This window comes from Sarcophilus harrisii, chromosome 3 (assembly GCF_902635505.1).
Source record: "Sarcophilus harrisii chromosome 3, mSarHar1.11, whole genome shotgun sequence".
Lineage (NCBI taxonomy): Eukaryota > Metazoa > Chordata > Mammalia > Dasyuromorphia > Dasyuridae > Sarcophilus > Sarcophilus harrisii.
Window position 1 is genome coordinate 539405931 of NC_045428.1, and position 26980 is coordinate 539432910.

The following is a 26980-nucleotide window of genomic DNA, read 5'->3' on the forward strand; positions in this document are numbered from 1 at the left end:
AACTTCCTGCAGAAGAGAACCAGAAAAGATTACTAGTAGATGTGGGAGAAGTTACCTTCCCACACCAATCCTGATTTGCCCTATCCCCAACCCCTGTCCTCTTACCTGCCTCTCCTTCTTCCTTCCCACCACAAAGACTTCTTTGCATCATTGGGACCTCGGGACAGCAAGAAACACAGATCTCTTAAAGGGAGCATCTAAATAGGACCCTACAGGGTAAATACAGGACCTACCAGGCAAGGAAGGGCTTACAGTTCTCTAAGAAGAGAAGAGAAGGCAAGGAAGAGGGGTAAGATGGGCTGGAAATGAGAACAACCAGTCGAGCACCTCATTGACTCAGAGATCAGGAACAATTTTGGGAAGAGATTAGCACAAATAAGGTAGATGAGTAAAGCGTGACAATTACCATCATCCCATTTCTTGGATTCCTGCCTTCAACCTCCCAAACCAGTCTGCTGGGTCTGCTTAAGAGAAAGAAAAACCTAATAGAGGAGAGTAACCTCTGGGATGGAGACTCAATGGAGTCTTCCTTTTCAAAGACATCCCACTCTATCCCCTCACTGACATCAATAGTGGAGAGCCAATCACTGTGTTTCTTTGGGCTCACCCTGACCCAGCAGGACCTGGAAAGGGGAGAGGGTTTGAAACAAGCATAAGCTGAAAGGTGCGGGGGAGGGGGTGGGGGAGTCTGTGTATTTTTACATCAAATGAAATGTAAATGAGATGCAAATAACATTCAGATCACCTTTTTAAAATGTCAACAGCTCAGGCACTTTTGTAATGGGCCAGCCACACTGGGAAATGATTCTTTCCAAGCCCCCATTTCCATGTCACCAGCCTTGACAGCCTCCTGTCCCTCAACTCAGAAACTAGTGGGTCAAATGTCTCTTTTGCCCTGACTCTCTTAGAAGAATGCCTTTGATTTTAGTAATGAAGGGGTCTGGTGATAGAGAGGGCTGAGGATGGGGGTATTTAATCCTGCTGTAATCCTAGACTTGCTTGAACCCATCCTTCCCTAAAAAAAAAAAAAAAAAATGGAGGGATAGGAGAGTAAGCCAAAGAACAGAATACCAAAGTTGGGAAAAAGTTAATAGCTTCCTTTCAGACTAGCACAGAGGCAGGAGAGAGAGGAAAGAATGTCCACAAATTATCAACTGTCAGGAAATTGGGAGTCCAAGAGAATTAACAAGTCAGAAGGCTGTTGGAAGGGGATTTCCCATTCCAAGGACTCATTAGATCAAAGAACATGGGAAAGCAGAAAAGAATTAATTCCCCAATTAATTAGCCCAGAGAATAAAAGGGATATGCCCAAGTTAACCTGTATCAAGTAGCAGAGCCAGGATTTAAATCCAAGTCATCTAACCCCAAATCCAGTATTTTTTCCACTAGATGATGATTTAAGGTACTCCTGAATTTTGTCTTTATACCCCATAAATGAAGAGGTAGCATGGCAGCATGGAGCAGAGACCCAGCCTTAGAGGCAGGAAGCCCCAGGCTCAAATGGTGCCTCTGACAAATACTAGTAGGGTGAGCCAGAGCCAGAGACTTAACCTCTCAGTGCAACCTTCATGACAGAGCAATTGCTAATCTACGTTGTTAGAGAGAATTCATTCACTGGGATTCCTCTATAACATTGAAACCACAGGTTTACTTCCCTCTTCCCTCTCCCCAAAAAAACCCTTTATAAATAATTCTTCAATGACAGCTTCTCTACATCGGTAAGTGCTATCCATTCACAATTTCCTCACCAGCCCACAGATCCAGCTCCAAAGTACCCATCTTACTTTTGTAAGCCATCTCCAGCAAGGCCAAAGGATTATACCAGCATTAAGTACTCTCATCCTCAGATCTCTCTATCCCCAGACCCCTCCAATATTAAAGTCAAAGTATCTTCTTTCACCTTTGTCTTTCCTCCAGACTCCTGGAAGAGCCTCCTTCCTAAATGGATTCCCTGCTTCTTGCCTCTGAAACACTGGATTAACTTTTTCAATGCACAGATCAGATTGTGCCATTACTCATCTCAAAAATCCTTAGTGGTTCTCTATTACGTATATAACCTCCTTTGGTTGACATTCAAGGCTTTCTACAGTCTGGCACCCACGTCTCTAACATTCTCTTCCATAAACAAACCCTCCAGGTCAGTAAATCCTCTCCTCAAGGTTCCTTGTTTATTCATACATCAGAGAGCTCTCTGTTATTGCCTAGAACTAAAAAGGCCCTTAGAGGCCATTTGGTCCACCTTTCTCATGTTACAGAATAGGAAACTGAAAACCACAAAGAATAACTTGCTTTAGATCTCATCAGAGGAGGGATTTGAATCCAGATCCAGCACTCTCCACTATACGATAGTGTTTCGAACCACAGTGATAGCTGGGCTTATCCTATCCATCCTTCAAGACCTAGGTCATGTACTTCCAGGGAGGTTTCCCCATCTACCCCAGCCCACACTGATTTCTCCCTTCTCTGAAATTCTACAGTGCTTATAAATTGTAACACACAAACACACACACACACACACACACACACACACACACACACACACCATCTAGCAATTAGATTCTGTCCTGTTTTCTCCTTAATTGTTTTCTTCTTAATTGTTTCCTGTGTGTGAATCTCATCTCCCCAACCAGAGTGGGAACTCCCAGAGGGCAGAGGAGAGAGAAAAAGGAAAAAGAGAGAAGGGGAAAAGGAAGACAGGAGAGAGACAGAGAAGGAGGAGACAGAGACAGACAGACAGAGAGAGAGAATGAAAGAAGACAGAGAGGCAAAGAGAAAGACAGAAATAGGAAGAAGAGTGGGGGAAAGGGAAAAGAAATAGGGAAGAGTGAAGAAAAAAGGGAAAGGAAGAGAATATAGGAGAAAGAAGAAAGGACTGGAACCAGATCATGTTTTGGCTGATCTCCCTCATAATATTAACATACGGCTGGGCACAGGTTGGGGAGGAGGGAAGGTGACTTGCTGATTGCCAGATTAATTTATTCCTCACCATCCTTATTTCTCATCCCAGCTAGGAAAATAGCAATGGCCTCCATCTCTGAAGTCAAAGTCAGAGTCAGCCCCACATCCCCTCCCCACCCCACCCCCAGCTTCTGCTCCCACCTGCTGAGGCTTTAGCAACCACTGTACAGGGAGCAATAATTGGTGAGATAGAGGAGGAAACCACTCAGCAGGGCCAGAGTCAGATTGAGCTCTGGGGAAAAGAGCCCAGCAAACCAGCCAACAACAGAGAGCTCTCTGATCAGAGCCAAAGAGAAGAGGCAGCCCAAGCTAAACCACAGAAGAGGGGGAGAGTAGAGAGGAAGGGGGGAGGAAGAGAATAAAGGAAGAGAGGAGAAGAAGGAATTGGAGAGAAGGGAGTGGAGAGGGACACAGGAGGGGGGAGAGAAAAGAGGGAAAAGAGAATGGGAGAGAAGAGAAAATAAGAAAGAAAGGAGAAAGGGATAAGAAGAGAAGAGAGAAGAGGGGAAAAGAAGAAAAGGGAAAACATGAAAAGCAGGGAAAGAGGAGAAAAGAGAGGAGGGGAAATGAAATGAAACAAGAGGGGGAAAGTTGGGGAAAATTAGAGAAGGTAAAGAAAAGAAGGGAAAAGGAAGAAGGAGAGGAAGAAGAAAACAGAAGACAACGAGGTAATATTGGAGGGACACTTCAGAAACAGGAAGAAAAGGTTAGAGGAGAACAAGGGGGGAAGAGGTAATTCAAAAGGAATGGGGAAAATACAAAAAGAGGCACATACACACACAAGTATTTTAGGAAAGAAGGGAGAGTATAGATAGCAGAGAAAGGAAAAAAAGGAGAGAAATAAGAAAAGATAAGGAAAGCATCCCTATGAGATGGGAGAAAAAGAATGGGAGGAGGAGTTGGAGAGAGGTAAAGTGGAACTGGGAAAGAAGAGGTCTCCTGAGCTCCATTTGATTCCCTCAATCCTGTCCCACTCCTCTCATCACAGAAGGTCTGAGATCAGAGTTAATATTTCAGAGACAGGACCCTCCAGAAGTCCTCCCACCCATCCCTTTAATTCTGTGCAGACCTTCTTTCTGTCCCACATCCTCACTCCCCATCCCTCAAACCCTACACCTGCACCACAACAGGAAAGGAGCTGATGGCACTAAAGATATGCCCACCTCAGGAGATGGAAGACCTCCCCATGCCTCTCACCAGCAAGCCAGCAGAACCTAAAGTTTGGTGAGTCCCTAGAACCCTGTCCACGAGAAGAAGCTGGGTAAGGGAGGCAGGTGAGAAGAGGTTTTATTCAGAGGGACACCAGAAATCAATTGTGGCAGTAGGAATATCTGAGAACCTCAGACCCCTCCTGAGGGAATGGGGTGGAAAGGGGATAGAAATTCACCTTAACCCGTTAGCTTCAGTAGTTACCCCTAAATTAGCAGTTTTTAAATGAAACATAAAAAGGAATATGTGGATCTGCAGTTACTGTTTCCATCTTGTGGAAGCCAGGGGACAGCCCAAAATTAAATTCTGGCCTCCAAATTGCCAGCAGTTTCTCATGGAAAAGAGACAGAGTTACAGGAAAGGCAGCAGCCAATACCACATATCCCTGCATCCCTCTTCTCACCCCATCCTCCCTTTTCCCTTTGTCTCCTCAACTGCCACATCTTTCTCTCCCTTACCTATTGCTTTGTCCCAAGGTCACTAGGGTCCTGTCCCTGCCCCATCTCACCCCACACACATGCTTCCCAGGGCTTCCCTCACTGCTAGGGCCAAGCCGGGGCAGGCAGAAATGCTGCATGCATACATGCATATGCATAATCCCAAACAGAGCAAAACACCATGAGACCTAAAGCAAAAAATCAGATGGAGGTTCCTACATGCAATCATTCGAGCCCTTCAGAGACACACCTCACATGTGCACACACATACACACATAGGTAGATGCTCATATCCAGGTGCACACAGTCATAGTCACCCACTCATATGCAGAGCCCATCCCCACAACATATGTTCAAAGATCCACAGCAAAACCAAGACTGAGCCTCCTTCCTTCCCCTCCCCTGCACTCCCACCTTTCCTACTAGCCCAGCATGAGGCCCAGGTGAGGGTAGTCAAGTCCCTGAGGCTGTCCCAAGAAGGCTCTGCCTGTCACTGATCTGTGATGGATGGAATTAATCTGGAGCTGAGGAGAAGAGAAATAATTAAATCCTGCCAGGTCCAAGCTAATGAGAGGGGGTGGGGGAGAAAGGGAGCCCTAAAGCTCAGACCAATATCCCAGAGACAAATGGGAGAGCCCAGAACCTCAGCTCCCCTGGGAGGGAGGGTTGAGAAAAAGGGGGAAGCGAAGAGAGGGTGCAAAGGTTTTGCCCCAGGGAGAAGGGACTGAGGAACATGGGTCTTTCATCTCCCCAAAACCTTCAAATATCCACTTCAATGGGCAGGGAAGGGGTGGGGCCCCAGTTCCTCTGGGCTCTACATCCCAGGGATGAAGGGCTGAGGAGGCAGGGTCGGGGGAGTCAGTGGGGACCAGGCCGCTGCCAGATTGGCTGGAAAGTGGGTCACTTTCCTTTTGGAAAAAGAAAGAAAAGGAAGAAGTAGGTCGCTCTTAGGCCCCCTCAGCCCGGGCAACACCCAAAAGCTTAGCTTTCTCTCTCCCTCATACAAGGTGGGGCAGAATGAAGTGGGCTGCTACCAGAGCCCCCTCCCTCGGCTTCCAATGCCCTCCAGGGGGTCTGTAAGCCCCAAGGGAGGAGGCAGGAGGCGGAGGATTGAGCATATTTCCTGAGCACAGATTGTCGGGGAGAGGTTCCCCCTCCCCCCACAGGTATCCCCAGGAGGCCAGCATCAACCAGTGTCATAACTCAGGCATCTGATGGTCCCTGGGTGAGAAAAGGACCCACAAGAATGGCTTTCCTTTCCAACCTCAGGCCAGAAAAACTAGAGCACAAAAAAATGCACAGAGATACCCTCCTTCCCTCACCCTAAGAAGGCCTGATTTGCTGCTCTTTGATCCCCTCATCCATACTCCTTACTGCCCAGCCCCCTCACCCACTCTTCTGCCACCCAGGCCCCTCGCCCACACTACCCACCCACCCTCAGAGCTGACTCCTCTCTCTTCCCCATCTCGGTTGGCAGAGGCGTTGTTGCTATGTTACCGTGGATAGGACGGACAGACAGCAGCTCCAGCTGCTTCTTCCCTGAGCTCCTCATGCTCTGAGTCCAGGGGGTATGAAAAGCAAAAAAAAAAGGAGACCCCCATCCTAACAACCACTGAATGAGGGAAAGGAGATTATACTCTCTTGGTCACTACACACAGAAAATCATAACTGGCTCCCAAGGGGTACTTTTCCTGGGAAGACAGAAAGGAGACAGTCTTCTGGGCCAGAATCCCTGGGATTCAGCTGCCCGAGAAAAATCCAATAGGTTCGGAGGTACCCCATATACCCCAGAAAAGAAGGAGTGGTGTCTAATGCATCTACTATGATGGTCCCCTCCCACCTCGTGGCAAGAACAAGATGTCTAGTCTCTCTGAGAATTGAGCAAGAAGGGTCTGAAAATACAGACTAGGTTCTGGCTCCTATCACCCTGTCCTTTTATCTCTTTCACCCTTGGTAAAAGGCCAGCTTTTCCACTGAGGGGAAGGGGGTGAGAAGTAGGAGGTGGGGGAGAAACAGAGACAGAAAAATTGCCAGAAATGGGGAGGGTTGATTATTTGAGTCAGGTAGGAAGAAGCATGTTTTTTTTTTTTTGTTTTTTTTTTTGTTTTTTTTTTTTTTTTGGGGGGGGGGGTTGAGTGGACCCAGATGGATATGAATCTACATGCAGGCTTATTTGAATGAACACTGTTGTAACACTCAACTGTTTGTTGTGTTACAATGTGCAACATGTCTATGATGTGTACATATGTTACCATATGCATGAATGTTGTTGCTATGCATACATATATATTACACTGTATGCAAACTGGCATATCTGGGATGGCATTGCATGGGTATTCCCATGTGGCATCGATGGGCATATTCATGTGAGATTATGGTGTCCATGTAACAAAGTTGCATATGTGAAGGAAGATTGGCGTGTCTAACACCTCCTCCCACTCCGAAAGGCTTTAGAATCCTTGGAGTCCGTAATATTTTAAAGTTCCCTCTACAGTCACCTCCACCCAAACCACACTCCTACAACCCCTCTGTCCCCTCTGCTTTTTCTTTGCAGTCTGCCCACAGGAGAAACTTAGGTCTCCAATGTCATTGAAAGGTTAATGGAAATCAAAATGACCCAGGAATTCTGTTTCCTATAGTTGATAAAAACAATAAGTCTTTAAAACAAATGCATATGTCACAAATTCACATAGAGAATAGTGGGCTCATATATTGCAAGCAAATATGTACATGCACGTGCACGTGGATATGCCTGCTGGAATCACGAGACCTTTTAGAAGTCATTTAATTCAGTTTCTGTTTGGAGTTCTACTTGGATACCTCAAGGTCTCTTCTGTCCTCAGAAAAGAAGCTGAGACTGCCTCTGCTCTTCCTACTCCTGTTTCTCCTACATCTCCCTTCAAGAAGTGATTTCTAATCTTAACTAATCCTTCCTGAGTACACACCCAACCACGGTCTCTTTTAGTGTCATCCAATTCTTGGAAAAGGGGAATGGCCAAAACTAAAGCTTGATCAAGGAGCAGACTCTGCTCTGATGGTAACTGTCCCTACCTCTTGCATCTTTTTAATTAGCTAATAAAGAGGAAACTGAAATACAGGAGCAAATTCTAAGGTAATGCTCTCTTGTTATTTTCTCTGCTACTCGGGAAACATAATGAGCATGAAGGACAGCGATTTGGCTTTTTCCCCATCTTCTGACTATTTTGAGATTTCCCCCCAAAACTCTCTTTTGGGCAGGCTTAATTTAAGGCTTTTCCCACTCTCCACAAAACTGTGCAAGGAGACCAAGTCAGATGCTCAGGGATTCTAGGCTCAAAGGTCAGAAACAAGGGAGTAGTATCATTAGGGCCTGGGTCTTACACAGACAGGAATAGAGACAGGGAATCAGATACAGGCATTATACAGTCCTAAGGGACTCAGTCAGGGGTCAAGCTCAGGCCAGCAGAGCAGGAGGAGCAGTTGATGAGGACCAATTCAGCTCAAAGGTGAGGACAGTGAGCGGCAGCTGTAGTTAGGGGAGGGGAAGTAAGGAAGAAAAAATCTAAAAAATCAGCAAAGACAAGGCCTGGGAACTACCAGGAAGAGAAGGGAGGGAAGAGGAACAGGAAGCAGGACCCTTGTGGCTGGACCTGTAAAGGTCTTTTCCAGACAGGGGTGGCTCCAACCTGAAAGCTTATCAAAAGCCATTATATAACCAAAAGATGGAGGAGCAAAGCTGAGCTGTGCACACATATCCCACTCCATACCAACACACACACACACACACACACACACACACACAGTTACAAAATATGCACATGCATACACCATCTCCCTGCTACTCACAGGATTGCAAACACTCAATCCTTTGCAAGAGCACATTATAAAGAATACTTATACATATATAAGGATACAGTCCCTTGCCAAAGCACATTTTAGTGGAATATGCCAAAACAGGGTGGGCAACAAAAAGACCCATTGGCTGGAAAGCTCAGGACCATAACCTTGAAAATTCAGATATTCTGTCCAGAGAAGAATGGGTCATGGATAGTAGTACAGGGCTGGGGAAAACTGGAAACTACATACCCATCAGAGGAGTTAGAAATACAAGGATTAAGCTCATCATATGTCCTCTTTGACAGGTATGAGCACCTGTCCATCTAGTAGCCCCTACCTTTCTCCTGAGACTACCCCCACCTCACTCAACAAATCATAGCTCAGAGCTCAATCCAGCCCAGAATCAATAATCCAGAAACTAGGACCCAGAGTCCAGTCAAGCCCAAAGTTCCTGAGCCTCTCCAGCCCCACTGAGAGAGAAAGGATTCATTTGAATATTTGATTGTTCTCTTGGGGAAGGGGGCTGAGCTTGCAATCACTGCTCCTACCAAATGTTCCCCACAGACTATTTTACATGTCCTGAACTCGTATCACCCAAGGACAAAAATAAGACACCAGGAAAGCTCCAGGCACAATGGGAAAAAGGGGTCTTCCTAGGGAACTGTTTCCTAGGCCAGTAGGAAAGGCTGGAGAGGAAAAGGCAGAGGAGCCCCCAGCAAGTACTCCCTAAGGGCCTCTTTATTTCTGATCTCCCATCTTCATGTCTCTAGCCCTCCCCTTTTTTTTTACCCATAACTCTCAACCTTTCCGATCGATTCTAATCCTTGGCCCCTCCCTGTTCTCCCCAACTCCCTCCTCCATGATTCTGAACAATGTCCCACCCTCAAACTCTCTGACTGAAAATTCTACCTCACTCCCACCTCCATAAGCCCATCTCCCTCTAGGAAGTCACCCTTCCAAGTACACACACTTGGTTGAACTCTCTGGATGCCTGGGTCTCAATTAACCCAACTTAACTTCTGAGTTACTACCTCAGAGCCCCAAAGATGACCTGATTCTCCCCCACCACCAGGAGTCACTGGATGGGAACATCTTGGATTCAGTAGTACCTGTCACTGCCCTTCCCAACATCCCCAGTACATAAAGCAAGACCGTGAAGCTGGAGGAGTGGTTCCCACCTCATCCATGATCCCAGGGATTTTCCCTGGGATATAGGTTAAAATTAAGGGATCAGGAACTAAGCCATGACCCTAGAGTCCTTCAGGGCATGGTGAAGCCTAGAGTCAGAAAAGGGACCTCCCTCCTCCTCTTTCCCCACTCCCACTCCCCGTCCCCTCTTACCTCTTCTCCTCCCCCCTCCCCCCAATGTCAGGGAAAAGTTCCCACCTCCCCATCACAGCAAGTGGGTCAGACAGCAGCAAGATCTGCCGGACCCTGCTCCAGCTTTCAATGGGTACAGAGGACAGCGTCCCTTTCAGCACCGTGGACAGCTTCCAGACCGAACCAAAGGATTCCTCTCAGAGCTGCTGGGCCTGGGGAACTAAGGGAACGAGGGCACAGTTCCCTCCACCTTTCAGCGCAGGAATCCTTCTTTGTCAGGGACCTTCCCACAAACGCTGGCCCCTTCCTGCCCCGTCCTCTCCCAGTTATCCACATTCCTCAAGAGCCCAGCCCAGCCCAGCTTGGAAATTAACCCACAGGAGGCCAAAAGCTATAAACGGAGGGACTGGAAAACCGTATGCCTGGGTGCCCCTGCACGCACTCCCCACTGCCTTCAGGAATAACTCACCCCCGCTCTTTACTCCTCAGTCCCAGAGGAAGGACAGAAATACTCACCCGGTGACAGGTGTGGGCCTGGGCTATCCTGCTTCTGCTGCCCACACCCAGTTGGTGGCCCCCTTCGGGAGGGAGCCTTCTCCAGTCTGGGGTGGGGCGGGCGGGCGGGGCAGGATGGGGCGGGGCGGGGTAGGGGGGCGAGCCATGTGGCACAGCCGGGAGAGCTCAAGGAGCCTACTGAGCCGAGAGGAGCATCGGAAGGCGGGCAGGCGGGAGGGAGAGAGAGGGAGGAGAGAAACTGGGAACCTGACTAGGAGGTGGGGGTGACAAGCGGGGGTGAGGGAATCCTCTCTCATTTCACTCCATCCCCTGCACACCAGTTCCTTCATGTTTGAGTATTACAGAGAGTTAGAAGGGGGTGGGAAGATTCAAGCAAGACCCCCCTCCTCCAGAGGATCCCCCTTAAAATCTTAGAGAGCAGAAGAGTAGCCCAGAATCAGCTCCCACTGCCACCATCAACATTTTTGCCCCCTTTTTATCTAGGCAGGGCTGACAGTAATTCCAGAAAGGAAGACACTCATGTAAGACATCCTCTGAGACAAACACATACATAGTCTCGCACATAGTTGCTGCACACAAGGCGTAGTCTCTGACATTCATGTGCACCTAGTTTGTGGACACTGACAGATATACATTCCCACAGGTATCCACACTCAGGCACAGGCCCACTTACTGGCAGACACACATTAATGGAAGCCCTCACATACATACTGGGACACACACACATATGAACACCTCCACAAAGCCTGATTTCCTAGGTGCCCCAATTGCAGAGGGTGTGGACATCTGCAAGCCATCTGAGACGTATGAAACATGTTCTGGTCTAGACCAGCATGTGGGAACCTGTGTACATATGTACCACACGTGTATATTCTGGCCCCATGTCCACACACTGAGACTTCACCAGCTTTCCAGCTGAGTCCCCAAGGGTAAGCACCAGAAAGGGGAGAAGTCAAGGACCTCAGCCATGATAGCCCTCCACATGCTTTACTGTGCCTGGGCTGGGGTGAGGGCCCCCACCGGGTTATCACAACAGATAAGCAAGCGCTTATGCCCACCCAGAAACTAGCAGCCTGTTACCATAATGATGGAGCGGCTGCCTCGCCTGCTCAGAATCAGCAGCCACAGCCCAGGCTCTCCAGGAAGCAAAGCTGCCTCCCTCCGAAGATGGAAGAGGGAGGGGGAAAGGAGGGAAAAGGAAAGGCAGGGTGGGGACAGCCAAAGGCTGATCAGCTGTTCTCAGATAGAGAAATTTAGCCCCTCTAGCTGCAGCATGAAGGATTGAGGTTAGACTTCAAAGTGGATCATGGGATTCAGAGCTGGGAGAAGCCTTAGACATCATCTAGTCCCTTTGATAGAGGAAAGCATAGAAACTTCAAAAGGGAAAAGGTTTTGCCCAAGGTCATAGAAGAAGTCAATGGCAGATCCAAGAGTAGAACTCAAACCCTTCTGATTCAAGTATAGGGAAATTTTTCCCTATAATAGACTGACTTTTAATCCTGAAGAGAACAGTGAGACTGAGAAGTGCCCAAAGTGGCTGTGTCTGTTTATAAGGGGAAGATTCCTCTTCCAGGGAACCAGGGGGCCAGGGAGCACTGGAATACTTGGCCCAGTCAGGCCTGAAGACAGGTTTGACCACTTCTGGATATAGTTCTTACTCAAGCCTCTACCCTGAACACACACACACACACACACACACACACACACACATCACACCCAGGGCTTAAGATTGTTACCTAAATCCCTAGAAGGCAAGGTAATGATGGGCATGAGGCTTCTGAATGGGCAACTGCAATTTGCCCACTTCTGGAAACCAGGAAAGGATTAGAGACATGTTGGATTCCTGGCTTCTAATCTGCTCCAAAGCCTCGCCCTTCCTCTCCCCATCTCTCTTTCCTTGCCAAGGCTCCTGACCTTTTCCTTCCCTCCCAGTCCCAGCTCTTCCCAATGCTCCTCCCTGGGGGTGCTTGATGTTATAAGGGCCTGGGCTGGTTTAGCTCCCTTATCCTTTATCCAATCCCATTTCTATTGGATTTTGCCAGAAGCTGGGCTGCCCGTTTAGTGTCTCATTAGGCTTAGACTGAAGGGAGAAGCTGCTGCTCTGTTTGGGACTGGGCCAGGCTGGACTTGGAGGAAGGGTGGTACAGGAAGAGAAGGATTATTGGTATCATTGTGATCATAATCACAAAGACCCTGTGCTTACTCCAAACCCCATTCTAACAGATCCTCCCCATAGCCACAGATGCCAAGGTGATATTCCTAAAGCACAGGTCTGACAACATTGCTATCCTCCTCAATAAATGCTATCAGTTCCCTATCACTTTAGAATCAAATACAAACTCACCTGTTTGACATGTAATACCTATAACAACTTGGATCCAGTCTTCCCACCCTTATTATAGCTTTCTCTTCTCCCCGAATTCTACAATTCAGCCAACCTGACACCTCACTGTTCCCATATATATATGTCCCATCTACCATCTCCATGCTTCTGCACAGACTGGACTTCAGTGACTGGAATGTACTTCCTCATGCAAACTCATTAAATTGTTACCTGCTATAGGAAACCTTCCTGATTCCCCTCCACAGCTCCACTCTAAAATAAATTGTATTCCTTTTAATATATTAATATTACATATATTCATCTGTGCATTCATTGTCTCTTCCTGCAGAATGTAAGCTCCCTGAAAGCAACAACTGTTTCATTTTTTGTCTTTATATTCCCTGGCATATAGTATGCACTTGATGGATATGTTTGTCAATCAATTGATTTGATAACCTGGGAAGTGCCAAAAACATTGTACAGATTGGAAGGTAAGGACTGAGGAAGGGACTATCACCTGATCAGTACATCTTCCATCTCAGATTTGATTTTACCATTTGCTTTACCATATGAGGAGATAGAAGACAATATGGTACAATGCAAAGGAAGCTGTTTTCAGAGAACCTAGTATTTGATTCCTCCCTCTGCCACTTACTAGCTGTATGACCTTGGATAAATCATTAAACTCCTCTAATCCTCATTTTCTTCATCTGTAAAAAGAGAGGTGATACTTGATAACCTCTTAGGTCCTCTCTGGTTCTAAATCTAAGATCTCAAAGTCAGAAAGGATCCCTGGGACATGGATCTGTTCAAGAGGGTCCCCAAATCACTCCTTCCAGTGTCTCAAAACCCTTGTGATCAGGAAGTTCTTTCTAAAGAGGCAGTTCCTTCCATTGGAAGAAATATGGGGTTTGGAGTCAGTGATCTGATTTCAAATTCTTGCTCCATTATTATTGTAAGTAAATCTGTCGTTTCCTCTCTAGGTTTCACTTAGCTCACGCCTAGAACCAAGAGGTTGGGTAAGGTGTCCTCAAAGCCCCTTTCCTTCTCTACATTCTGTGGTGTGCTATGATGTCTAACTTTCCACCTTCATGCTGCAGGCAGCACTCTCAGTGGAGTGGAGAACAGCTGTTCAGCTTTTGGCTATCTCTGTCTTCCCTTCTTTTCCCCTCCCTTTCTATTTGAAGACATCCTTGACTGCTAAGGTCCCTTCCTTACATTTTCTGATTGTGTGTGGCAGCCTTATGGGAAGTATAGCAGATACTGAGCATCGGCAAGCCTGTAAAGAAAATATATTGTATGTTTGGGGGGAGAAGGTAAGAGAAAGCACAAATATGCATGTGAAAATTTGGGGAAAAAAACAGATGCGAGACCTGTTTCTTAGAAGCATGAGAAATCTGTACACATGTTCGGTATTCATGTATGTACGTGTATGATTTTATGTGTGCATATGTGTTGTGTGTGCGATTGAAGCAGAAGCTTTTGTCTGTGTCTCTCCTACCTGTGCCAATGTTCCTTTTAGAAACACCTGCCCCACCAGCCCCTCCCTGTTCCCATTTTTAACACTGACTCACAGCCAACACATGAGCCCTCACTCTCTCTTCTCCCTCCCTCTTTTCTCACCTCTCCGCCCCCCCCCTTCCACTTTCTTAGAGTTCACTATGGACCCTTTCCTAAGGTCTCCTGGCATTAACTAAGTATGGGGGAAATAAGAAAAACACACACACAAACCAACCATATGGACTGACTTATTAGAACAGAAGATGGAGCCTAGAAGCTTTCTTCCATTTCCAGTCAATCCAGAGGCAGTGGAAGCCTGATACTTCTAAGAGTATCAGAACACAGGACCATACCTCCTGCCTTTCCATTGCCTCCCCTAGTCCCAATTATTGTCAAGAAATCACAGACTGACTGAGCTAGAAAGGACAATCTAGTCCACTCATTTTTACAAAGAAGGAAACTGACCACCAGAGTCAGTGATCCCATCTGAGGAGTTTTACTGAGACTCTCCTGACAGGGTAGGAAAGACCTTGCAGTGTTGAGAGAATAATGCAACTGCTTTTAATTATTCAGAGGGTGTAGACTTGCTTATTGGAGAGGGGACTGTACAAAATGAGCCTCAGTGGAACCACTGATATCAAAGAAACTGTGACCCACTGGGCCCAAGATCCCCTCACCATTCACACAAGACTGGTGTCCCACATAGCTCCTTCAGTCCTCTCAAGTTGCCCCCAACCCCCAGACACCAACATCATCAGTGCTCCCCTTCAGATGGCTAGGACCCTCAGGCCCACAGATTCTGGTCTTACCCTCATGGCTCAAGGCCAGAAAACCAGGGAGAATGCTTCACCCCCATCTTCCCTGTCCAGAGAGGAAGCCCAGGCCCAGAACCTAAGACTTTGGGCTTCTGATCCACCAACGGAGAAGGGCCAAGGTGAGCTTTCAGTAGCATCTTGACAAGTAAGAGAGACCCTAAAGTAATAAGGGTCTCAAGGAGCAAAAGTCCCAGCCAAATGGCTCCGAGGGAGCAGAAGAAGCTGCAGGAATGATCTGAAAAGTCTAAGGCTCTCTCTCTCTCTTTCTGCTCCTCTCCCTTAGGAATCCCCTTGGGAAACATTTCAGAGCGATTCTCGCTCACATTCACCAGCACACAGAATCACATTCACACAGACACAGCCTCACAGATACACTCTCATAATCCCACACAGATCAAGAAAACTTCTCTCCAGGGGCCCCTCCCCCGTTGCCCCTTCGTCCTCTCTGCAGGGGAGGGGGATCCCCCAGACTGGCCCCTGCAACCAGGGCTCTCTCCGCCCCCTGAGTGCTGTGATCCAAGTCCCCTCTTCTCCATCCCTTCCTCCCTTGTGCGGAGGCGGGAGGAGGCGGGAGCTGAGTCTCCCCTGGAAACCGGGTCTCCGCCTGGCCCCTGGCGCCGCCGCCACGGCCACTGCCACCACGCCGCCCGCTGCCCTCCCGGGTCTCGGAACAAGTGGTGATTTCGGAGCCCGGACCTGGGACGGCCACCATCCTCCTTCCGGCCTGGGCCTGGGTCCCTCCCTCGCCCCCAGCCCCAGCCCCAGCCCCAGCCCAGGCTGCAGGGCTGCAAGCCGGGGAGAAGGGAGAGGACGAAAACAGGGGACCCTCCCCTTTCCCCCTCCCCAGGCAAGGGAGGCCGCTAGCGGGGGAAGGGAGACGGGCGGGCTCGGGGGCTGTAGCCGCAGCTGTCCGAGCCGGACGGGGGAGGGCACTGCGGTTCTGGGACCCCCCTCCCCCCGCGCCGCCTTACCTGGCCCCGGCCGGGCTGAGGTGGCGGTGCGTCCGTCGGTCCGGTCACACGGCGGCCCGGAGGCTGCCCGGAGGCGGAGGGCTGGAAGGCTGGGGAGAGAAGGCAGGCCGAGCGGGAGGGCTCAATTTGGTGACTCTGGGGCCCGGAAGCTGCCCGGAGGCAGCAAGCTGGGATGGTGGAGGGGGCCACCAGGCCGGGGACTGGAGGAGAAAGGGTGGGGGGGTTCCGGGCACTGCGGAGCCCCCAGCGAAGGGGCCGCGCCGGCTGCGGAGCCGGAGCCTCAGAGACTGGGAGGGAGCCCGGCAAGCTGCGGAGGGTGGATTTCCCGGGAACCCGGACGGGAGGCGGGGGGGATCCCGCCCGCTCCGCCCCCGCGCAGGACGATCCGGGGAAGAGGGGGGAGGGCGGGGCCGGAGCTGGAACCCCGGAGGGCTCGGGCCCCTGCTGCCGCTCCGGCCGCCAGTCTGGCGGGGGCGAGGAGAGATCGCGGCTCAATCGGAGCGGGCCCTCTAATGTCCAAGACTCGGGGGGAAGGAGGGGGGGCTGAGACCACCCTGGGGAGCGCCCCCCAGTGCCCAGGGCTGAGCTAGGCGGAGGCGGGGGATTTCCCTGGGTAGCCTTCAGGGATGCGAATGAGACTTCGCTCCACCTCCTAGCAGCGGGGAGGGGGAAATAGGTGGGGAAGAGGGACCTCATCCTTGCATCCAGATACATAGTCACAGGCATACACAGAGATACTGTCACAACCACACACAGGGCTGCTACAAGCTCCCGGTGTGCTGGACAAGCTCCTGGCGTGCAGACATACACACCAGTCTGACAATGACACCGGGTCCAGCCTCCTGGCCACAGTCCTTAGCGCACAGTTTCCTTCTGCCTCTTTGTCTGTCTGTGAATCTGTCCGTCTGTCTGCCTCTCTCACACACACACACACACACACACACACACACAACCGGAACAGTTTCACAGATACCGTTTTCACCCTCCCGCTCCAGTCACTCGCACACATGTGCCAAACAGCTGCAGAGCCGGTGACACAGGCACAAGCAGCCTGAGATCCAAAAGGTCACATAGGAAACTCCCACCGAGCGCCCAGCACATGTAAGGACCCCCAGAGACTGAGACATAAGCACAAAGAGTCCCTGCCTGTCACACAGATTTATGGACACACCTTCTATTCTCCAAACCCGTCCAGACTTGCCCCTAACTCCACAGCTACTCCTCCTGAAACTCTAAATACCCGTCCTCTGGAAGCCCTGATCCTTTCCCACCTCTCCTTCATCTCAACAGTTACCATGACAAGAGCCCAGTACAGTGAGCCCTCCCACACCTCATCCCACCCCCTCCCACCCTCACCCCAGCTCCTCTGCAGTAAAAGAAATTAAAGCTATATCTAATTGGAGTCCTGAATCCGCCTGCAAAGAGAGAAACCTCACCTCGTCCCTGCTCAGATCAGACGTTCAGGGACGGGTGTGGGGAAGGGGCAGGCTAGTCCCATGATAGCCAGGGAAGCTGCAGAGCTTAGACTGAGGAATGGCTGGAACTGGCAGGAGGTAGGAGGCAAGCAGGCTGCAGGAGAGCCAACTGCAGTAGCCCCTTGGAACAGCTCCTTCCTGGCCCAGAGTGATCCTGGGAGGGAGGAGGAGGGAAAGGGTAAGTGGGAGAACCCACATAAGCCCAACAGGCTGAGAGCAGTGGGGAAGAGGAGATACGCAGGTCTTTGCTACATGGCAGCCTTCTCATCCTGCTGAGAATGGAGCTGACGATGGGAGATCTAAAGCAACCTTCCCACTACTAAAGCCCCTTCCCTTCCCCTAATTCTGGGCACAGAAAATCTGGAAGTCCCCCATCCTGAGACCTAACCCTTCCCACACCCATACACTCACCCATACACACAGATACACATACAAACATAGACATACACCATTTTTTGGTGTCTTCCTGGTAAGGGAGCAGTTACTCATTCTCCTTGTATGAAGGGAGAAACTAAGACCTAGAGAGAAGAAACAGTAGACCCAGGCAGCCCCCTGACACCTCTCCTTTCTCCCTTCGTATACCCCATCCATCCTAGGTTGGTCCCAAAGCAGTATGATGGGAAAAGCATTGGATTTCAGACTTACTGGAACAGAATTCTTGTCCCAATTCTGTTATTTACTACTTGCCACTCAAACTTTCTGGGACTCAGTTTTCTCACCTGTAAAATGAGGGACTTGGGAAAAAAAGGATCTCAAAACTTCAAGTTCTGTGTTCTCTATGGAGCAATCCCTTGGTACAGAAGCAACCTGGCCAGGTGAGAATCTCAGGTTTCTCAATAGAACCTGCTGCTGTGTGGCTGATCTTAGGGTGTTTCTCCTCTTTGGGCCATATGTATCTTCATCATTCAAAAGAAGAGAAATGACCAACACCCCCAGACAGAGAATACATGGACCTTGGAAGTAGAACTGGAGGAAATGGAAGGAAAGTCTGACTTCTGGTGGGAAAGAGGCTGGGAGGAGTCCAGAACCCCAGAATGCTCAGGACACAGAGCCTTATTACTGACCAGAACGATAGGTGAGGAAGCCCCAGCTTTCCAAAGAAGTAAAACTAGATGTAGGAACTGCTTAGTGAGCATGAATCAGTCAAACAGTCCCCCTCCTCCAGCTCAGAGTGACAAGAAGGCAGCAGAGAAGGTCCTGGGCTGGAGCTCAGTCCAGGAAGGACTTCCAGTGATGTGAGACGTGTCTGAATGACCAGGCAAAATACCAACAACAACAAAAAAAGAGGTAGTTCAAAGATAAGGATGAAATCATCTTTTTCTTCCCCAACTAAGGAAGCAGGATAGATAGAGGAAGAAGAAGGATTAGAATACAGGTCCTTTAACTCTTAGAATCTAAGTTTGATGGTCTTCTCACCACAAACCAGATTAAAAGGGGCAGGCAGCTAAATGGTGAAGTAGATAGAACACAGACCCTGGATCAGGAGGATCTGAATTCAGATCCAGCCTTACTTAACACTTACTAGCAATATGACCTTGTTCAAGTCTCTTAACCTCAATTGTCTAAAAATTATTTAAACTAAAAGCTATAAGGGAGAGGAGGGAATAAAGGTTAAGATCAGGACAGGACCTCACTGAAAAGGGCAAGGGATGATTAACAGATATTCAATCTAGGCTCTAACAGGTCAGAGGAGAAACCATTGGCAGGAACTAAACCAAACTGAACAAACAACTTGGATACATTAAAAAGAGCACTAGACTTGTAATCAGGTGGCCCAAGTCTGAATTTTAGCCCTGCCATTTATAAGCACTTCCTTTCTACATCTCTTGATCTTAATTCCACCATCTATAAAATGAAAGAGTGGATGCAGTGGATAGAGTGAAGGAGCTGGCCAAGGAGACCCTAATTCAACTAATGCATTGTTGGAAGAGTTGTGAACCAATCCAACCATTCTGGAACTGTGCCCAAAGGACTATGAAACTGTGTTACTCTATGATCTACTACTAGATCTATATTCCAAGGAGATCATAAAAAAGGAAAAAGGACCCATGTGTACAAAAATATTTATAGCGGCTCTTTTGTGGTAGCAAAAAATTGAAAATTGAAGGTATGCCCATTAATGGAGGAATGACTGAACAAGTTGTGGTATATTAATATAATCACATTTTATTGTTCTATATGCAAGGGTAAGCAGGTTGATTTGAGAAAAGCCTGGAAAGACTTATGTGAACCGACACTGAGAGAAGTGAGCAGAACCTTTGAATATAATAGCAACAACAATACATTGTGTGATGATCAGCTATGATAGACACAGCTCTCCTCAGCAATGCAATGATTCAAGATAATTCAAAAAGACTCATAATAGAAAATGCCATCCACATCTAGAAAAAGAACTACAGTATGAATGCAGATCAAAACATACTATTTTTACCTTTTTTGGCTTTTGTTTTTTCTCTTGATTTTTCCTTTTTGTTCTGTTTCTTCTTTCATAATATGACTCATGTGGAAATATGCTTAACATGATTGTACATGTATAGCCTTTATCAGATTGCTTGCTGTCGTGGGAAGGGGGGAGAGAAGGAAAGGAGGGAGACAAAATTGAAGCTCAAAATCTTACAAAGATAAATGCTAAAAATTATCTTTACATGTAATTGAGAGGGGAATGAATACTATTAGGAAAGAAAAACTCAGCCTCTTGATAAATGTATGGGCCTGGGCAAGTTACCAAAACCTCAGTTTCCTCATTTTGTAAAATAGATATAATAGCAGCACTTATCTCATAGGGTTGTTGAAAGGACTAAATAAGATTAATACATGTAAATCACTTTGCAAACCTTAAAACTGCCATATAACTGCTAAGTAATATTATTAAAATGGAGATAATAATATGTTACTTACTTCATAGGGTTGTTATGAGAAAGATGTTTTGTAAACCTTAAAATGCTATAGAGATGGGAGCAATTATTAATGAAATGTGAATTATTAAGACTGCCAGGGGGTGAACAGTAGGGAGAAGTTCCCACACTCCCAGAGCAGACAGCCATCAGAGCTCTGCCCTGCTCTCCACTCACCTTGATGAAGTTACCTGGCAGCACAACTTGCAGCTGAGGCACATTGCAGGATGAAATCAGGACAGAAGGTCACTTGGACAACTGGTGCTGGCCCCTTCTGGTGTCCCATGTTACCCTCACCATCCCCCCACCATTTTACACCCTGGGTGTTGTAACTTGATATCACTTATACAAACATGCTGAAAGGTTTGGGTGGGAGCTGGAGGTCCAGTCATGTGACATAGGCCCAGAGGCTCAAGTGCTGGACCCAGGCCCAAACAACCTGAGTTCAAATCTAGCTTTAGACGCTCCCCAACCATGAGATCCCGGAAAAGTCACCACTTCTCTTTCCTTCAGTTTCCTCAGCTATAAAACGGAGATAATAATAGCACTTAATTCTCAGAGATGTTAGAAAGATCAAATGAGATATTTGTAAAAAGAAAAAAAAAGTCACAACACAGTAAATAGTACATAGGCCCCTTATAAGTGCTTATTTCCTCCCCAATTACATCCCAAAATTGTTCCTGCCCCACATGGCATAAGTACATGATGCAAATCTTACTAAATACTCCAAAATCTCTATTAATCACAGCCACATCTACCCCAACCAGTGAAATAAAAACATCAACACTTTGGGCTTAAATGTTTACTTCTCAGAATCCCAAATCACAGGCACTGTCCTCCTGGACTCCGTCTTGCACTGGTATCCCAGCCAGGGATGAGGAGAAAATGCTGTCGGATCCTCTTCCTCGTGAATCCTGGGCATTCCCCCTGTTCCCCTCAGCCCCGGGAGAGAAGAGCTGGCCTGGTGGGCCCGGGCATCCCTAGGAGGAGGAACAAGAGGCTGCCGGCACGTTGGTGCCTCTGGACCCTGGGCAGCAGCTCAGCCCCCGGCAGTCCTGGCGGAAACGGCGCAATGAAAAGCAGTAGACGAGGGGGTCCAGGCAACTGTTGAGGCTGAGCAGGGCCAGACTGAGGGTGTGCAGGACGTCCAGGGTAGAAGGCAGGGGGCACTCCCCGTCTCCGCGGCCCCCATCATCGCCCTCCTGCCGGGCCACCCACGGGGCCAGGATGAGGTGGTAGGGTGCCAGGCAGGCCGCAAACACCAGCAGCAGCCCCAGTACCATGGTCCGCGCCATGCGTCGGTGGGAGCCGGGCGCCGAGGGGCCCAGGGACGCCCCTCCTGATGTGGAAGGCCCCACCAGCACCCGGGCCAGGGATATGTAGGCGCCAAGGACCAGGAGGAAGGCGGCGAGGAAGAAGCCCACGGTGACGTAGGCCATGTCCTGCCTGGCCCAGCCGTGCTCGAAGCAGCGGGTAGTGCCTCCCGGGCCCGGGCTCAGGGCCCGCGAGGAGACCAGGGAGGGCGCGGCGCAGGCTACACAGAGCACCCAGGTGGCGGCGCAGGCGGCCTGGGCCACCCGGAGCTGGTTGAGGGGCAGGCGGGTGCCCAATCCGGGCTTGGGCCCCTGCACTGTGCAATAGCGGCTGACACTGATGAGGACCATGAAGGAGATGGCGGCATAAGTGGCGGCGTAGTATGTGGCCCCGGTGCCGTGGCAGAGGGAGGCGGGGAAGGGCCAGTGGGCCCGGCTCAGGTAGTAGGTGAGCCAGAAGGGCAGCGTGAGCGTGAAGAGGATGTCGGCCACAGCCAGGTTGAGCAGGTAGAGGCGCAGAGCTCGCCCCAGCCGCCCCCCACCTCTCCCGAAGATGGCCAGGGCAGCCAGGTTGGCAGGCAGGCCGAGACACAGGGCCACCGCGTAGGCGGCCGGCACCACGATGAAGCGGGCAGGATCATCCCATGGGCCACAGCCTCCAACGCCTGCACCTGCTGCTGTGTGGTTCATTGGGTCCCAGGGAGAGGTGGAGGGCTGTGGGAAGAAGGAAGGGTGAGCTCCATGAAGGCTGGGTGCAGGGAAAGCAGAGGCAAAGCGAGGGGTCCCCTCCTCCTACCTCCTCCCAAGGAACCAGCCTTTTAAAGCCACTTAGCCACCCCTTTTGCGCTCCCCAAACTCTCCCAGTCTTTTTTCTGACTCCTTCCCCCCCACCCCAGACAGCTCTTCCTGAAAAGTACCTCTGAATCTGAGGTCAAAAGGAGACAGAGATATATAGATATATAAATAAATATCCAGAGACAGAGAGACAGAGACAGAGAGAGAGACAGAGAGACAGAAAGAGAGAGAGAGAGAGACAAACAGACAGACAGACAGAAAGAAAGAGAGACAGGGAGACAAAGAGAGGGGGGAGGGAGAGAGAGAGAGAAAGAAAGGGGGGAAGGAGGGGGAAGGGAGTGAGAGAGAGAGAGAGAAAGGGGGAGGAAGGGAGGGAGGGAGGGAGGAAGAGAGAGACAGAGACAGAGACAGAGACACAGAGAGAGAGAATTCCTAGTCAAGGTCACAGGACAGGAAAAGTAGAGACTGGAAAACTGAGGGTCCAAGTGCCAGAATGAACACTGAATTAGTCCCTCCTTATACCAGCAAGGGTTTTCAAGGGGTTCAGTCCTGACTCTCAAGTTTGGCATAGAGGGAGTGGGCAAATTCAGGAGTGATGGGCCTTCCCCCCCGCCCTGGACCTCACCCCAAGGGAGAGCTGACTCCTAATTCTCCTCCATATCTTTCTTCTACATCACATACCCATACGGAGTCATATCAGCACATATATGCTAAGATGTGTTCACAATATAGGAACTTAAATACACATTGACACACACACAGATACACATAGATATCCATGTAAATACATATTTCTATACACAAAGAGATCTACAAAGATGTTATCCATATACCTGTACACAACTTTGAAGCAATATAGAAATATGCAGACATCCATTCTGATACATATATACACAGGATATATAATATACATATAACATGCTATTGTACATTAAGTAAGATGCATGAAGAGTTAGCAAGTGTGGAAATAAAGTCTTCTTCAGAAATATCAAAGAAATCCCATGAATGAACTTTCTGGTCTTGGAAAAAGAAAAGGAGGGTGCCAAAATGAAGGCCCTTTGAGTCTGATTCAATTCAGAATGATTCAATTCAACTCAATTCAATTAAGCACCTACTATGTGCTAGGCATTGGGGATACAAAGTCCCTGCCCTGAAGCTCATAGGGATAAACCAGAAAGGGACCTCAGAAATCCAGCTCTCTCATTGTACAGGTGAGGAAACTGAGGTCCAAGGGCTTGCCCAAGGTTACATAAAAAGTAAATGGAAGAAGCATAATTCAAAGCCCCTGATTCTGAATCTTGCTCAATGAATCCTTCTCACGTAGTTTGCCTTCTACTGGATTTCCCAGACTTCCTGGAAAGGTCAACAAGCATCTATTAAGCTCTTACTGTTTGCCAGGCACTGTGCCAAACAATGGGGATCCTTTTCCTCCTTATCTCCACCTCCTGTTTTCCCTTCAAGAAACAGTTAAAATTCCACCTTCAACAAGAAAACTTTTCCAATTCCACTCAATATTAGTGCCATTCCCTTTGTCAATTCCTTCCAATTTGTCCTGTATATAGCTCATTTATATATAGTTGTTTATATGCTGTCTTCCCCCACCTCCTGGAAGATTGTGAGTTCCTTGAGAACAGGCCCTGTCTTTTCCCTTTCTTTGCATCCCTTTTAATGCTTAGTCCAATACCTAGCACATACTAGGCATTTAATAATGACAATAAGGTAACATTTATGCTGCACTCACTATGTATCAGGCATTGTGCTAAGTACTTTATAATTAAGAAAAACAACAATAAAAAAACATTTTTATAAAGACCTATTATGTGCTAAGCACTTTACAATTAATAATAATAGCTAACATTTACATGATACCTACTATATTTTACAATTAATAACTAACATTTATATAACACCTACTATGTGCTAAGTTCTTTACAATTAATAATAGCTAATATTTATATAATACCTACTATACTTTACAATTAATAACTAACATTTATATAACACCTACTATGTGCTAAGTACTTTACAATTAATATTAATAACTAACATTTATATGATTCCTACTACATGCTAAGCGCTTTACAATTAATAACTAACATTTATATAATACTTATTGTGTGCTAAGCACTTTACAATTAATAATGATAGCTAACATTTATATGATTCCTATACATGTTAAGCACTTTACAATTAATAACTAACATTTATATAATACTTATGTGCTAAGCACTTTGCAATTAATAATAATAGCTAACATTTATATGATACCTTCTATGTGCTAAGCACTTTACAATTATTATTTCATTTGATCTTCACTATAACCCTGGGAGATAGATGCTATTATATCTCTATTTTAGAGAAGAAAAAAGTGAGGTAAACAAGAGTTAAATACACAGCTAGTAAGTATCTGAGGTGTAATTTGAATTCAGATCTTGCAACAATCTGTTTATTGGGGATACAAAGAAAGGCAAAAACACAATTCCTACCTTTAAGAAGCTCATATTCTTATTTGGGAAACATGTAAATAACCATGTGCAGACATGCCATATACCCCAACTTCTAAACTGGGGTTTTGTCACTGAATAGAGGTGTTATAAAATTAGGATTGGTTATCAGTTAACGTTTGATTTGTATAATTTTATATACATTTTTGTTTTTCTTCCCAGGTTATTTTTACCTAATATATTTTATATACGTATTTATACCTATTTTATATACTATCTACCCTGGATTACATAAAAATGTCTCAGACGAAAAGGGACCATGAGTGGAAAAAGTTTGAGAAGTAGAAATATCAGGATCTCAAGAGGAAAGACACTGGCTTGGGAGGGAGAGGAGAGGGAGGAGAAAGGCCTCCTGTGGAGAGTAGAACCTGATCTGAGACTTAAAGCAAGCCAGGGAAGTGAAAAGGCAGAAGTGAGGAGGCAGAGAATTCTAGGCTTCAGGGCCAGGAGTGTCAGGTATGAGGCAGAGATGGCCAGGTGGGGTAGCCAGCTCATAGGGTGTGGAGGGGAGAGGGACATATAAGAGAATAGGAAAGGTGGGAGCTGCCAAGCAGCAGGTGCATGGGGGTACACAAGGTGTGAATCTGTGAATGTGCTGCACCTCTGGTTGTCCTCAGACCTGTGCATACACATTTGTGCACGTGGCTTTTAGACTCAAACTCTCTCCCCCCATTGATTTTTTTTGGGGGGGTGGCGACTAGTAAAAGGCTACTATCTTTTTTTTAATTATGAGTGAAACCCACGGGCTTCATGTACATGTATTTGAAGGCATCAATTCACATAAATCCACTTAGGAATGCACATGGGACAGCCACAGAGATACCTTCAGACATATCCACAAATTATACAATTACAAAAGACAACATGGGACACATCTTGGATCCGAGGCCTTGCCTGAAAGACTATAACTGTCTCTGGCCCTTGATCCAGAGTCCAGGGCTTGGAAAGGGCAGAAAGAAGGGGAAGTTCTCTGCCCTGTCCTTCTGGACAAGTGCTTCTTGGCACTCAAGGTGCCCAGGTCTCTCCCGTTCTGCCCCTCATGCCAGCCCACACCCACCCAAGTTCCTCTGGGTCATAATTTAGAGGGAGGGATATATAACTAGAAGAGCATAACTGTTCCGGGTTACAGTTTGGGGAGAAGGGACCCTGGCTAAGAGATCACAGCAAGGAGTGAATCTTTATGTGATGGGAAAAGAACGGTCTTCTCTTGTACCCTAGAACTTGGTCCAGAGGTCCACTAGACAGAAGCCGACAATTCCAACCATGGATGCGAGAAGGTTGTTTTAGGCTCCTGCCGAGACTGAAATGACCCTCCCCACGAACACAACCGCCTCTTCCCTTGGCCATCGGTTCCCCTCCCTTACCTGGCGCTGGATCTGCTGCTCCAAGAGCGATCGCGAGTGGGTCTAGAAGGTTTTGAGGGGTCTGAGTCGGGAAGGGACTGCCCACTTTCTGTATTTCGCACAGGGGCTAATCTGTCGGCATAGTCCGGAAATGGGTACAACAGCTGGAGGGGGGAAGGGGTACACCTGTGTCCCCGGGGAGAAGGGGCTAGCGAGGAACGTTCAATTGTTCAATCTAGGGGAAGGATCTGCAGGCGGGGGTCATAAAAGGGGGGGGAAGGGAAGAGAAGAGAGGGCTGTTAGACCCGTGAGGAGGGGAACTAGGGGAAAACACTTCGGGGGAAGAGAATGTAAGGTGGGAGTTCTCCAACTGGGGTGGAGGGAGACAAGAAGGCCCTAGGAAACTCCCAGATCGTCCCTCCCCCGTGAAACTTGGGAAGACTGTGCCCCTCCCCGCTGTGCAAGAGCCCCCTGACCCACTCCGCCCGTCTGGCGCCCCCTCATGTGACAATCCCAGACAACTGCTCCCCCGGCACCAGCTGGCCCTGGCGCCCCCTCCTCCCTTTCGGTTTACCGCCCTCCTCCCCACCGCCCACCGCCTACTGCATCTCCCGCGGCCTCCGCAGCAGCTGAGACAGCTCTGACCACCAGGCTGGGGAGGTGGGAACAGCCAACCCCCTCTTTTACACACACACATATCAAGCTCTAATCCCTGGCAGGCCCAGGGGTTTTATTTTAAGGTCTGGGGAAGGAGACAGGCTGGCTGCAGCCTTCTCCGTTCCTCAGGGGGC

At 48.3% G+C, this 26980-nt stretch overlaps 2 protein-coding genes across 3 annotated transcripts in view; both read right to left on the minus strand.

Moving 5' to 3' along the window:
* Positions 1-16465, minus strand: part of DLGAP3 (DLG associated protein 3) — a 75121-nt gene extending 58656 nt beyond the window's left edge. Inside the window, exon 1 of one of the 2 annotated variants that reach the window (XM_031962103.1) lies at positions 15866-16465. The gene's annotated coding sequence lies outside the window, so the exon portion shown is untranslated. Of the gene's footprint in view, positions 1-10256; positions 10354-15865 lie in introns of those variants that run through there. The other variant, XM_031962104.1, reaches the window with a different exon arrangement.
* Positions 16466-21033: 4568 nt separating this feature from the next.
* On the minus strand, positions 21034-22237 carry LOC105749972 (platelet-activating factor receptor-like). Its single transcript, XM_031957289.1, has one exon. The coding sequence runs from the start codon at positions 22235-22237 to the stop codon at positions 21215-21217; it is 1023 nt and encodes a 340-aa protein (XP_031813149.1). The 3' UTR covers positions 21034-21214.
* Positions 22238-26980: the final 4743 nt, after the last annotated feature.

Bases quoted from the DNA above. Each gene is read 5' to 3' on its own strand.
- LOC105749972 (XM_031957289.1), bottom strand. From the start codon at position 22,237: ATGAACCACACAGCAGCAGGTGCAGGCGTTGGAGGCTGTGGCCCATGG.